Source organism: Hyla sarda, chromosome 11, assembly GCF_029499605.1.
Source record: "Hyla sarda isolate aHylSar1 chromosome 11, aHylSar1.hap1, whole genome shotgun sequence".
Classification (NCBI taxonomy): Eukaryota; Metazoa; Chordata; class Amphibia; order Anura; family Hylidae; genus Hyla; species Hyla sarda.
Genome location: NC_079199.1, coordinates 93180417 through 93195362, shown reverse-complemented (window position 1 = coordinate 93195362; position 14946 = coordinate 93180417). Strand labels below are relative to the sequence as shown.

Here is a 14946-nt window from a genome sequence, read left to right as displayed (position 1 = left end):
TATACATCCGTTATTATGCACCCGTTATTATACACCCGTTATTATACATCCATTATTATACATCCGTTATTATGCACCCGTTATTATGCACCCGTTATTATACACCCGTTATTATACATCCATTATTATACATCCGTTATTATGCATCCGTTATTATACATCCGTTATTATGCATCCGTTATTATGCATCCGTTATTATACAGACGTTATTATGCATCCGTTATTATGCATCCGTTATTATACAGACGTTATTATACATCCGTTATTATACATCCGTTATTATACATCCATTATTATGCATCCGTTATTATACACCCGTTATTATACATCCGTTATTATACATCCATTATTATACAGACGTTATTATACATCCGTTATTATACATCCGTTATTATGCATCCGTTATTATACATCCGTTATTATGCATCCGTTATTATACAGACGTTATTATACATCCGTTATTATGCATCCGTTATTATGCATCCGTTATTATACAGACGTTATCATGCATCCGTTATTATGCATCCGTTATTATACATCCGTTATTATGCATCCGTTATTATGCATCCGTTATTATACAGACGTTATTATGCATCCGTTATTATGCATCCGTTATTATACATCCGTTATTATACATCCGTTATTATACATCCATTATTATGCATCCGTTATTATACACCCGTTATTATACATCCGTTATTATACATCCATTATTATACAGACGTTATTATACATCCGTTATTATACATCCGTTATTATACATCCATTATTATACATCCGTTATTATACAGACGTTATTATACATCCATTATTATACATCCGTTATTATACATCCGTTATTATACATCCATTATTATACATCCGTTATTATGCACCCGTTATTATACACCCGTTATTATACATCCATTATTATACATCCGTTATTATGCACCCGTTATTATGCACCCGTTATTATACACCCGTTATTATACATCCATTATTATACATCCGTTATTATGCATCCGTTATTATACATCCGTTATTATGCATCCGTTATTATGCATCCGTTATTATACAGACGTTATTATGCATCCGTTATTATGCATCCGTTATTATACAGACGTTATTATACATCCGTTATTATACATCCGTTATTATACATCCATTATTATACATCCGTTATTATACAGACGTTATTATACATCCTTTATTATACATCCATTATTACACACCCGTTATTATACATCCGTTATTATACATCCATTATTATACATCCATTATTATGCATCCGTTATTATACATCCATTATTATACATCCGTTATTATACATCCGTTATTATACATCCGTTATTACACACCCGTTATTATACATCCGTTATTATACAGACGTTATTATGCATCCGTTATTATACAGACGTTATTATACATCCGTTATTATGCATCCGTTATTATACATCCATTATTATACATCCATTATTATACATCCGTTATTATACATCCATTATTATGCATCCGTTATTATACATCCATTATTATGCATCCGTTATTATACATTCGTTATTATACATCCGTTATTATACAGACGTTATTATACATCCATTATTATACATCCATTATTATACATCCATTATTATGCATCCGTTATTATACATCCATTATTATACATCCGTTATTATACATCCGTTATTACACACCCGTTATTATACATCCGTTATTATACAGACGTTATTATGCATCCGTTATTATACAGACATTATTATACATCCGTTATTATACATCCGTTATTATACATCCATTATTATACATCCGTTATTATACATCCGTTATTATACAGACGTTATTATGCATCCGTTATTATACATCCATTATTATACATCCGTTATTATACATCCGTTATTATGCATCCGTTATTATACATCCATTATTATACATCCGTTATTATGCATCCGTTATTATGCATCCGTTATTATACAGACGTTATTATACATCCGTTATTATACATCCGCTATTATACATCCGTTATTATACATCCGTTATTATACAGACGTTATTATACAGACGTTATTATACAGACGTTATTATACAGACGTTATTATACATCCGTTATTATGCACCCGTTATTATACATCCATTATTATACATCCGTTATTATACATCCGTTATTATACATCCGTTATTATGCATCCGTTATTATGCATCCGTTATTATGCATCCGTTATTATACATCCGTTATTATACATCCGTTATTATACATCCGTTATTATGCATCCGTTATTATGCATCCGTTATTATGCATCCGTTATTATACAGACGTTATTATACATCCGTTATTATACATCCGTTATTATACATCCGTTATTATACATCCGTTATTATGCAGACGTTATTATGCAGACGTTATTATGCATCCGTTATTATGCATCCGTTATTATACATCCGTTATTATACATCCGTTATTATGCATCCGTTATTATACATCCGTCATTATGCATCCGTCATTATACATCCGTTATTATACAGACGTTATTATACATCCATTATTATGCATCCGTTATTATACATCCGTTATTATACATCCGTTATTATACATCCGTTATTATGCAGACGTTATTATGCAGACGTTATTATGCATCCGTTATTATACATCCGTTATTATGCATCCGTTATTATACAGACGTTATTATACATCCGTTATTATACATCCGTTATTATACAGACGTTATTATACAGACGTTATTATACATCCGTTATTATACATCCGTTATTATACATCCGTTATTATACAGACGTTATTATGCATCCGTTATTATGCATCCGTTATTATGCATCCGTTATTATGCATCCGTTATTATACAGACGTTATTATACAGACGTTATTATACAGACGTTATTATACATCCGTTATTATACAGACGTTATTATACAGACGTTATTATACATCCGTTATTATACATCCGTTATTATACAGACGTTATTATACATCCGTTATTATACAGACGTTATTATACAGACGTTATTATACAGACGTTATTATACATCCGTTATTATACAGACGTTATTATACATCCGTTATTATGCATCCGTTATTATGCATCCGTTATTATGCATCCGTTATTATACATCCGTTATTATACATCCGTTATTATACATCCATTATTATACATCCGTTATTATACATCCGTTATTATGCATCCGTTATTATACATCCGTTTTTATACAGACGTTTTTATACAGACGTTATTATACAGACGTTATTATACATCCGTTATTATACATCCGTTATTATGCATCCGTTATTATGCATCCGTTATTATGCATCCGTTATTATACATCCGTTATTATACATCCGTTATTATGCATCCGTTATTATACATCCGTTATTATACATCCGTTATTATACATCCGTTATTATGCATCCGTTATTATACATCCGTTATTATACATCCGTTATTATACATCCGTTATTATACAGACGTTATTATACATCCGTTATTATACATCCATTATTATACATCCGTTATTATACATCCGTTATTATACAGACGTTATTATACATCCGTTATTATACATCCGTTATTATACAGACGTTTTTACACAGAAAAAGGACGTTTAATAACTGATGAATACTCATAGTGTGAAAGGAACCTTATCCATCATCTGGTCTCTCCATAAAACCTTATCACAGTGTTTCCCAACCAGGGTGCCTCCAGCTGTTGCAAAACTACAACTCCCAGCATGCCAAAGGCTGCAGACACCCTGGTTGGGAAACACTGCTTTATGACATTAGCTGTATTCCGGTTAATGAAGAGCTCACGTGACCGACAAGAGCCCCCTCCTCCTCCTCGGTCACCTCACAGCAACCTGTCCTGTCGGGGTCACGTGATCACTGGGGTCACGTGACCCAGCTTCCTCACGCCTCATTTTGGTTACTCCTCTGTAGCCTTTACCCTACAGTCACGTGACGCTTGGTGTGAGCGGCGGGGGCGCGCGCGGTTGGCTGTGAGGGAGCGCGCCCGGGAAATGTCTCCGCCGCCGTCCGGTGAGGAGGCTTCTTACAGCAGTCTGCCGGAATTCTTCTACCGGTGTCTGCGCAAGGGGCACTGGGAGCTGGCAAGGGCCTGTCTGCCGCAACTTTCCCGGGGTCCTGATGCTGGTGGAGTGGAGGAAATACTGAGAGGGCTGGTGAGAGCCCCGCACCTGCTCAGGTAAATGCTGCCCCCTACTGTCCGGGCATCTATACAGACTGCTGTGTACCCATACCTGACTGTATTGTGCTGACTGTCCTTATTATAGTCACCTGTACAGCCTCCAGTGCCCTGCACAGCGCCCCCTCCGGCACAGCGCCCCCTCCGGCACAGCGCCCCCTCCGGCACAGCGCCCTCCCTGCACAGCGCCCCCTCCGGCACAGTGCCCTCCCTGCACAGCGCTCCCTCCGGCACAGTGCCCTCCCTGCACAGCGCCCCCTCCGGCACAGTGCCCTCCCTGCACAGCGCCCCCTCCGGCACAGTGCCCTCCCTGCACAGCGCCCCCTCCGGCACAGTGCCCTCCCTGCACAGCGCCCCCTCCGGCACAGTGCCCTCCCTGCACAGCGCCCTCTCCGGCACAGTGCCCTCCCTGCACAGCGCCCCCTCCGGCACAGTGCCCTCCCTGCACAGCGCCCCCTCCGGCACAGTGCCCTCCCTGCACAGCGCCCCCTCCGGCACAGTGCCCTCCCTGCACAGCGCCCCCTCCGGCACAGTGCCCTCCCTGCACAGCGCCCCCTCCGGCACAGTGCCCTCCCTGCACAGCGCCCCCTCCGGCACAGTGCCCTCCCTGCACAGCGCCCCCTCCGGCACAGTGCCCTCCCTGCACAGCGCCCCCTCCGGCACAGTGCCCTCCCTGCACAGCGCCCCCTCCGGCACAGTGCCCTCCCTGCACAGCGCCCCCTCCGGCACAGTGCCCTCCCTGCACAGCGCCCCCTCCGGCACAGCGCCCTCCCTGCACAGCGCGCCCTCCCTGCACAGCGCGCCCTCCCTGCACAGCGCCCCCTCCGGCACAGCGCGCCCTCCCTGCACAGCGCCCCCTCCGGCACGGCGCCCCCTCCGGCACGGCGCCCCCTCCGGCACGGCGCCCCCTCCGGCACGGCGCCCCCTCCGGCACGGCTCCCCCTCCGGCACGGCGCCCCCTCCGGCACGGCGCCCCCTCCGGCACGGCGCCCCCTCCGGCACGGCGGGCCCCTCCCTGGCACGGCGGGCCCCTCCCTGGCACGGCGGGCCCCTCCCTGGCACGGCGGGCCCCTCCCTGGCACGGCGGGCCCCTCCCTGGCACGGCGGGCCCCTCCCTGGCACGGCGCGCCCTCCGGCACAGTGAGGAGCAGAGTACCCCCACAATACGGACACTGACAGACCCAGCAGCCCCCCCCCCATACTTTGACCTCACCCTGGACTGCCATGGTTTGTCTCTCCTTGGAGTTCTGGATCCGGGGTGCAGTGAGACCGGTTATATGACCCAGCACCCATGACGCCCCGTCTGCTGCCTGTCCTAATATTTACACATCACATCCCCTAGTCTAGGCCGGCTGCCAGCTGGGAATTCTACCTCCACTTTATATCTTCTCAGCAGTTCTTGTTCTAAACATTTCCCTTCCTGCTCATCCTCCTTATAACCAGCTCTTCTTGTATCTCTAGCTGGGAAAGCTGGGTGGCAACCAACATGGCCGCCGTAACAGTTTTAACCCTCCAGAATCATTGCAGGGCTCAGTAGCTTTTTTTTTTTTTTTTATATATATAAATAGTCTTTGCCAGTGTTTCCCAAGCAGGGTGCCTCCAGCTGTTGCAAAACTACAACTCTCAGCATGCCCGGACAGCCGAAGGCTGTCCGGGCATGCTGGGAGTTGTAGTTTTGCAACAGCTGGAGGAACCCTGCTTGGGAAATGCTGGCCTATGCTATAAGGGGCCACTTAAAAACAGTTCACCTTCGGGTTCCCTCTGGTGTCCGTCATTTTCTAAGATTCTCTTAGAACAACAAAAAACATTAAATGATGCCATAGTCTGTTTTCATCTATTGCTTTTTTTTTTTTTTTATTCCTCTTGCAGTTATGATGAAGAGCACACGCCTCAGAAACTTGCCTGGTTTTGGCTTAATGCATTGGAAGTTTGGTTGGCATGGGCTGATGTAAGTATTCCCTGTGGTTTGGGGCATTGCACCTAATTAAAGGGGTACTCAGGTGGAAAAATATATATATATATTTTTTCATATCAACTGGTTCCAGAAAGTTAAACAGATTTGTAAAGTACTTCTATAAAAAATAAAAATCGTAATCCTTCCAGTACTTACCAGCTGCTGTATGCCCCACAGGAAGTTCTTTTCTTTTTGAATTTCTTTTCTGTCTGACCACAGTGCTCTCTGCTGACACCTCTGTCCATGTCAGGAACTGTCCAGAGTAGGAGCAAATCCCCATAGCAAACCTCTCCTGCTCTGGACAGTTCCTGACATGGACAGAGGTGTCAGCAGAGAGCACTGTGGTCAGATAGAAAACAACTTTATCTGTAGTATGCAGCAGCTGATAAGTACTGGAAGGATTAAGAGTAATTTACTAATCTGGTTAAATTTCTGGCACCGGTTGATCTAAAAAAAATAAATAAATTTTTCCACAGGAGTACCCCTTTTACAGGGGGTGATTCATTAAACCGTACCTGTTATTGGCGGTGACGTTAGGATAAGCCGCCCTGTGTGTGTAGATGAGGAGCAGCACTATTTATATAACTAGTATATGGTAATTTTTTCAGCAGATTTCTGCTCTGCAGGCTCCATCTATAATTTGCAGTTCACCCAGAGCTGTTGGGCGGAGCTCCCTGACTTCTTGGGGGGAGATTTATCAAGAACTGTGCAGAGGATGAGTGGTGCAGTTGCCCATGGAAACCAATCAGATCGCGTCTTTCATTTTTAGAGGCCTGTGAAAAATGAAAGCAGCAATCTGGTTGGTTGCCATGGGCAACTGGACAACTTTTCTTCAGGACAGGTTTTGATGAATCTCCCCCTTTTGCTTGTCTTGCAGACACAGGACAAAGCTGAGCTGATTTTTTACAACGTTTCTTATATTCACTTGAATCATTGATCTGTGCAGAGTTTGTTCAAATGACACAAGGGGAGATTTATCAAAACCTGTGCAGAGAAAAAAAAAGGACCAGTTGCCCATAGCAACCAATCAGATCGCTTCTTCAACTTTTTAGAGGCCTTTTTTAAATGGGCATTATCAGATATAAAAATTCCAAAACTTTTTATATGTTGCTGTTGAAAAAAAAAATTAAAGACCGTTAGTACAGTGACCCCTCGACCTACGATGGCCCCGACATACCATCATTTCAACATACGATGGCCTCTCAGAGGCAGCATCAACATACGATGCTTTTGTATGTCGGGGCCATCGCATAATCGGCTATCCGGGAGCGCTGACTGCTTCAGCTGCCGCCGGATAGCCATTTACGGTGCCCCGTGTGGTCCGCTGACGATCACTTACCTGTCCTTGAGGCTCCGGCGCGTCCTCTTCGGAATCCCGTGCATCGTCGGCGCTCTCCATCATCATCATCACGTCACAGCGCACACCGTCCTGTCATCCAATAGGAGCGGCGTGCGTAGCGACGTGATGGCGGCGACGGAGCGCGCGGATGCCGGGGAAGCAGAGGCCTTGCCGGAGCGTCGGGGACGCGGTGACAGCGATGGACGGCGACATCCAGGGCAGCGGTGACGGTCCGGAGCGGCAGGGACAGGTGAGTACAACTTCTTCTACCAGTGGTCTTCAACCTGCAGACCTCCAGATGTTGCAAAACTACAACACCCAGCATGCCCGGACAGCCATCGGCTGTCCGGGCATGCTGGGTGTTGTAGTTTTGCAACATGTGGAGGTCCGCAGGTTGTAGACCACTGTCCTATACTTTACATTGCACGGATCCCTCAACATACGATGGTTTCAACAAACGATGGTCCATTTGGAACGGATTACCATCGTATGTAGAGGGACCACTGTACTATGTTTGTTGAAAATATTTTGAATATTTAAAGGACAAGTATCATAGTAAAAAAACGTATCTTGAAACGGGGGCCGCCACACCCCCTCCATATAGCTCTATGGGAGAATCGTGGTAGGCTAAAGTTGTGGGCACAGGAAAAAACTGACAAAAACGTACAGGATGCAAAACGGACACAACCTGATGCATCTTTTGGCATACGGTTTTCAATGGAGAGTCAATGCATACGGTTTCCAATACGGTTTCCAATACGGTTCCATCAAATTGAAAACATATACAGGAACTGTACTGCAAAAACGTGGTGTGAACCCAGCCTTAGAGGTAAAAGCTTGACTTAACATGAAAGCTTGTTAGTTCAGTAGGTGTTGTCATGGGGACGCCAAAATAATTGCAGGCAACAGGTATGTGACCTCAATCATTGACATCTGAATAAAGGTGTAAGAATCTGCACCTCTGTATGTGGCGGAGAAGCTATGTATCCTTTTTCATGGTGAATATTGGAGATGAGCGAACTTACAGTAAATTCGATTCGTCACGAACTTCTCGGCTCGGCAGTTGATGACTTATCCTGCGTAAATTAGTTCAGCCTTCAGGTGCTCCGGTGGGCTGGAAAAGGTGGATACATTCCTAGGAAAGAGTCTCCTAGGACTGTATCCACCTTTTCCAGCCCACGGGAGCACCGGAAAGCTGAACTCATTTATGCAGGAAAAGTCATCAACTGCCGAGCCGGGAAGTTCGTGACGAATCGAATTTACTGTGATTTCGCTCATTTCTAGTGAATATCTTTATATGTTCTCTGTCCTTTTTAGAAGCAGCTGCCGGATATTCTCAAAGATGAAACTGAGTTTCTTCTTCTCCTTGAGGAGTTTCAGAATGGAGCAACAGAGCAGACTGTGAAGGTAAGTCGTGCGGGGGTTGGGGGGGGGGGTTAGTTTCACAACCTGTTATTTTTGTTTCGTTCACCGCAAGAAAATCTGCCAACTATATCTGCAGGGAGTTTCGTATCTGTTCTGGCTTCTCTTTTTTTTTTTTTTTTTTTTTTTCTTTTCTTTATGTGCTAGATCAGTGTTTCCCAACCAGGGTGCCTCCAGATGTTGCAAAACTACAACTTCCAATATGCCTGGACAGTGCTCTCTGCTGACATCTCTGTCCATGTCAGGAACTTTCCAGAGCAGGAGAAAATCCCCATAGCAAACATATGCTGCTATGGACAGAGGTGTCAGCAGAGAGCACTGTGGTCAGACAGAAAATAAATCCCAAAATAAAAGAATTTCCTCTGTGTAATAAACAGCCGCTAATAAGTACTCGAAGGATTAAGAATTTTTTTTATTTTTTTTATTTTTTTTTTATATAACATATTTGGCATTTCCATGAAATTAGGAAAACTATTTCCAAATTGGAATAACAAACAAAACAAATAGGGTAACTGGCGGAATGTCAGATGAGGCACGTTACATCACAGTTTAGGTGTATATAGTCCTTGGGGTATCAAGATTATGGTAATCCAGGGCTATTCCTTTTCGTGGGCGAAGACCTATTCGGTCTGGAGCAGAGGAGTTGGCAAAAACGAGCCACCCATAAAATGTCTAACATGTTATGCATGTAGAATAAACAAGTGCTGTTAATAACATTTGACAAACATGGCCAGGTATGGTACTTCAACATGGACTCCCATGCCAACCCTCCCAACCCATTGCGTAAAAGGGGGAGATGAGACTGTCTGGATTCACCGCGACAATCTTAAAGCCCCTAGCGTATCTCCCAGAGAAAAGAATAGAAGTAATTTACAAATCTGTTTAACTTTCTGGCACCTGTTGATTTAAAAAAAAATTCTACTGGAGTACCCCTTTAAGCTTTAAAGCTGCTTTGGAGGTTCCGTTTTTTCCTCTGCCTTGCTTTACACTGCAGCACTGCTTACTCAGGTTTGCTGATCATTATGAAAACAAGCTCATCATATGTTCACCAGCAAGACAGACCTTGGAAAGCTTCAGCAAGTAAAATCTTATTCTAGTCATTTCTCTGAGTTGCAATGAGGGGATTACTTAACCCCTTAAAGGGGTACTCCGCTCCTGGCATCTTATCCCCTATCCAAAGGATAGGGGATAAGATGTTAGATCGCCACGGTCCCGCTGCTGGGGACCCCGGGGATCGCTGCTGCACTGCGCTATCATTACTGCTCGCTTTGTTCGCTCTGTCCGTAATGACGGGCGATACAGGGGCCGGAGCAGCGTGACATCATGGCTCCGCCCCTCATGACATCACGGCCCGTCCCCTTAATGCAAGTCTATGGCAGGGGGCGTGACGACCGCCACGCCCCCTCCCATAGACTTGTATTGACGGGGGCGGACTGTGATGTCACGAGGGGGCGGAGCTGGGATGTAACAATGCTCCGGCCCCTGTATTGCCTGTCATTATGTGCAGAGTGATCTCGCTCTGTGCAGTAATGATGGCGGGGTGCTGCAGCAGTGATCCCCGGGGTCCCCAGCAGCGGGACCCCAGTGATCTGACATCTTATCCCCTATCCTTTGGATAGGGGATAAGATGTCTAGGGGCGGAGTACCCCTTTAAGGACTCGGCGTTTGTCAGTTTTTGCATTTTCGTTTATTTGCCTTTTAAATATCATAACCCTTTCAATGTTATTCAACCTATAGACCCAAATGATGGCTTATTTTTTTTAGCTAACAATTCTACTTTGTAATGACATCAGTCATTTTACCCAAAAATTTACCTTGAAACCAAAAAAAATAAAAAATAATTGTGCGACAAAATTGAAGAAAAAACAATTTTTTTTGTAAATATTTGGGGTTTCCGCTTCTACACAGTGCATTTTTCAGTAAAAATGACACCTTATCTTTATTCTGTAGGTCCATACGATTAAAATGATACCCTACTTATATAGGTTTGATTTTGTCGTACTTCTGGAAAAAATCTTAACTAGATGCACAAAAATTATTATGTTTGAGAATGTCATCTTCTGACCCCTATAACTTTATTTTTTGGGATTTTGAAGTTTTTTACGTGTATCATTTACCGTGCGGTTTTATGATGTATTTTTAAAGTTTTGACATTTACGCACGCAGCGATACCACATGTATATATTTATTTTTATTTACATGGTGTTTTTTTAATTTCTTTAAATTTTTTTATATGGGAAAAGGGGGGTGATTCAAACTTTTATTAGGGAAGGGGTTAAATCACATTAATAAACTTTTTTTTTTTTTTTTTTTTTTTTTTTTTTTGCAGTGTTATAGCCCCTATAGTGGACTATAACATGCAGTATATTGTTTGCAGGCACTGATCAATGCTATGCCATAGCATTGATTAGTGTTATCGGCGGTCGATTGCTGAAGCCTGAATCTCAGGCTTGGAGTAATCAATCGCCAATCGGACGTGCAGGAGGCAGGTAAGGGACCCTCTTCGTGCATCCTAGCTGATCGGGACTCAGCGGTTTCACCACAGTGGTCCCGATCAGCCCGACTGAGCAGCCAGGGATACTTTTTCTTTTTTACTTTAGACGCAGTGATCAACTCTGATCGCTGCGTCTAAAGGGTTAATACCGGACATCGCCGTCACCGTTAGCCTCCGGGACTGACCCGATATGATTAGGAGAAGGCCATACAGATAGGCCTGCATCCTTAAGAGATTAACCCCTTAAGGACGCAGGGTTTTTCAGTTTTTGCACTTTCGTTTTTTCCTCCTTACCTTTTAAAAATCATAACCCTTTAAATTTTCCACCTAAAAATCCATATTATGACTTATTTTTTGCGTCACCAATTCTACTTTGCAGTGACATTAGTCATTTTACCCAAAAATCATTGTGCGACAAAATTGAAGAAAAAACGACATTTTTTAACTTTTGGGGGCTTCCGTTTCTACGCTGTGCATATTTCGGTAAAAATTACACCTTGTCATTATTCTGTAGGTCCATACGATTAAAATGATCCCCTACTTATATAGATTTGATTTTGTCGCACTTCTGGAAAAAATCATAACTACATGCAGGAAAATTTATACATTTTAAATTATCTTCTGACCCCTATAACTTTTTTATTTTTCCACATATGGGGCGGTATGAGGACTCATTTTTTGCGCCGTGATCTGAAGTTTTTATCGGTACCATTTTTGTTTTGATCGGACTTTTTGATCACTTTTAATTCATTTTTTAATGGTATAAAAAGTGACCAAAATACGCTTTTTTGGACTTTGGAATTTTTTTACGTGTACGCCATTGACCATGCGGTTTAATTAACGATATATTTTTATAGTTCGGACATTTACGCACACGGCGATACCACATATGTTTATTTTTATTTACACTGTTTTTTTTTTAATGGGAAAAGGGGCGTGATTCAAACTTTTATTAGGGAAGGGGTTAAATGATCTATAGGGACCTATAACACTGCACACACTGATCTTTTACACAGATCACAGGCGTGTATTAACACGCCTGTGATCAGTGTTATCGGCGCTTTACTGCTCCTGCCTGGATCTCAGGCACGGAGCAGTCATTCGCCGATCGGACACTGAGGAGGCAGGTAAGGTCCCTCCTGGTGTCCTGTAAGCTGTTCGGGACGCCGCGATTTCACCGCGCCGTTCCCGAACAGCCCGACTGAGCAGCCGGGATACTTTCACTTTCGCTTCAGACACGGCGGTCAGCTTTGATCGCTGTGTCTGAAGGGTTAATACAGGGCATCACCGCGATCGGTGATGTTCTGTATTAGCCGCGGGTCCCGGCCGTTGATGGCCGCTGGGACTGACCAGATATGATACCGTGCGCGGCATATCGCGGCAGCCGGCGGAGGACATAAATATACGTCCTTCGTCGTTAAGGAGTTAAGACTATATAGTGTGTATCCACATGTAACTTGTATCTTATGTCTACAGATAATGTAAAATCCATTTATATAGTGTTCTAATTGCCATTGATATTAATATCGCTTTCTATATGCCATTGTTTCCTCTATAGGAGCTGTATGAAGCATTTCTATACAGTCACTCTGAATTAAAAGAAAACAGAAGGGAAACCCCAAGTCCTCGCTTCAGTGAGGCTACAGTCTCATCTCTACAGGGCGCTTTATCCCAGAATCCTCGGCTTGTGCAGTCACTGATAGGTTTTCTCCTAGTGGATGATGCTCACCCTGTTTGCATTGAATACAATCACTACCTTCTGAACATCACTGTGAACTTCCTCTTAGACTTGTTGTCATCTCTCCAGAGGGTAGATGAGGCCGGGTCTACAGATTCAGCCTCATGTACAGTCGATCAGGTATACAGTGTCTTAAGCACCATGCACTTCAATATGGAGCTCCAGGCTGGCGAGCTCAGGCGTTTATGTGAGGAGCTCTATAATATTTGCTCAGACAAGGGAATTCTCTCAGAAGATCGTGTGCAGGCGTGCTTACTGAGGAAGCAGAACTACGCACTAGTTAGCCTGTACGGTATTGTGTCTACTGAGAAGATAAGGGCTCGTATATCTACTCTGAAGTCTCCTGGAAGAGGTTTGTGAAACATTTTGTTACAAGTTGTTTTAGTGTTTTAATTTTTTGTGTTTTATCCATCTGAACCAATTCAGAGGTGAGACCAGAATTAATTAGACATTTATGGCATATCCTGGGGATATAAGAAGATCCCAGACGAGAACACCACTTTAACCGGTTGCCGTCTAAGGATTTGCTGGCTCGTCCCAAGACGGCAATCGGTGTGTGGCGCAGGCTCCTGACTAGAGCCCGCGCCATACTGGCCGTCTCCCAGCTGATTCCTGTAGTTAGGGGCCGCCATTAATAGCCGACATGCAGTTATTAAAGGATACCTCTCATCAAAAAAACTTTTGATATATTATAGATTAATGTATGCAGAATAACTTTACAATTGCATGTTATTAAAAAATATTCTTCTTTCTATTTAATTTTCCATTTTGAAGAAATGACCACTAGGGGTCTCCCTACCAGTCCTGGCAGCAAGCATTTCAGACTCATGCTGGAGTCCTAAACACTACGAGCTGCCAGTCTGCTTTGTTCACAAAGGAGAACACTCAGAGCTGCCAGCCTGCTTTGTTCACAGCCTGTTTGGCTGTGAACAAAGCAGGCTGGCAGCTCTGAGTGTTTAGGACTCCAGCATGAGTCAGAAACGCTTGCTGACAGGACTGATCGGGAAAAATACAATAGAAAGAAGCATATTTTTCATTAACATGCTATAATGAATGTTGAATAACTTTCCAAATCTAAAATATATCAAAAGTTTAACCCTTTAGATCGCCGCTGTCAAAGATGAAATTGGACCAGACTTAACCAATTGAGCACAGAGCGCACAGATCAATGTAGTTCTATGGAACTAAAGTGATCCGTATGAGGCATCTAATGATTCTGCCTAAAAGTCCTCTAAGGACTAATAAAGTGTAAAAATAATAAAAATAAAAAAAATTGTTTAACCACATTAACCACTTCCGTATTAAAAATTGCATATGTTTGGTCACTTTGTATACCCTAAAAAAAATGTATAAAAAGCTATTAAAAAATCCCATCAAAGCAGACATGGTACCGATAAAAACTACAGACCACAGCACAAAAAAATAAGCTTTCATATAGCCCCATATGCAGAAAAATAAAAAAGTTATAGGGGTCAGAATATGACAATTTTAAACATACAAATTTTAGTGCATGTAGTTATTTTAGTAGTAAAATAAAATAAAACCTACAGTCATGGCCGTAAATGTTGGCACCCCTGAAATTTTTCTAGAATATGAAGCATTTCTCACAGAAAAGGATTGCCGTAACACATGTTTTGCTATACACATGTTTATTCCCTTTGTGTGTATTGGGACTAAACAAAAAAAGGAGGGCAAATTGGACATAATTTCACACAAAAATGGTCTGGACAAAATTATTGGCACCCTTTCAAAATTGTGGAAAAATAATAGTTTCAAGCATGTGATGCTCCTTTTAAACTCACCTGGGGCAAGTAA

The 14946-nt window shown here is 42.9% G+C and overlaps 2 protein-coding genes across 2 annotated transcripts in view; one reads left to right on the top strand and one right to left on the bottom strand.

Annotated features, from left to right (window-relative positions):
- PALS1 (protein associated with LIN7 1, MAGUK p55 family member) overlaps positions 1 to 3952 on the bottom strand; it is a 106207-nt gene extending 102255 nt beyond the window's left edge. Inside the window, exon 1 of the mRNA XM_056547102.1 lies at positions 3830 to 3952. The gene's annotated coding sequence lies outside the window, so the exon portion shown is untranslated. The remainder of the gene's footprint in view (positions 1 to 3829) is intronic.
- Positions 3934 to 14946, top strand: part of ZFYVE26 (zinc finger FYVE-type containing 26) — a 106690-nt gene continuing 95677 nt past the window's right edge. The window contains exons 1-4 of the mRNA XM_056547099.1: positions 3934 to 4184; positions 6054 to 6132; positions 8795 to 8884; positions 12952 to 13483. Of these exons, the coding sequence (XP_056403074.1) occupies positions 4000 to 4184; positions 6054 to 6132; positions 8795 to 8884; positions 12952 to 13483 (886 nt within the window). The 5' untranslated portion in view covers positions 3934 to 3999. The remainder of the gene's footprint in view (positions 4185 to 6053; positions 6133 to 8794; positions 8885 to 12951; positions 13484 to 14946) is intronic.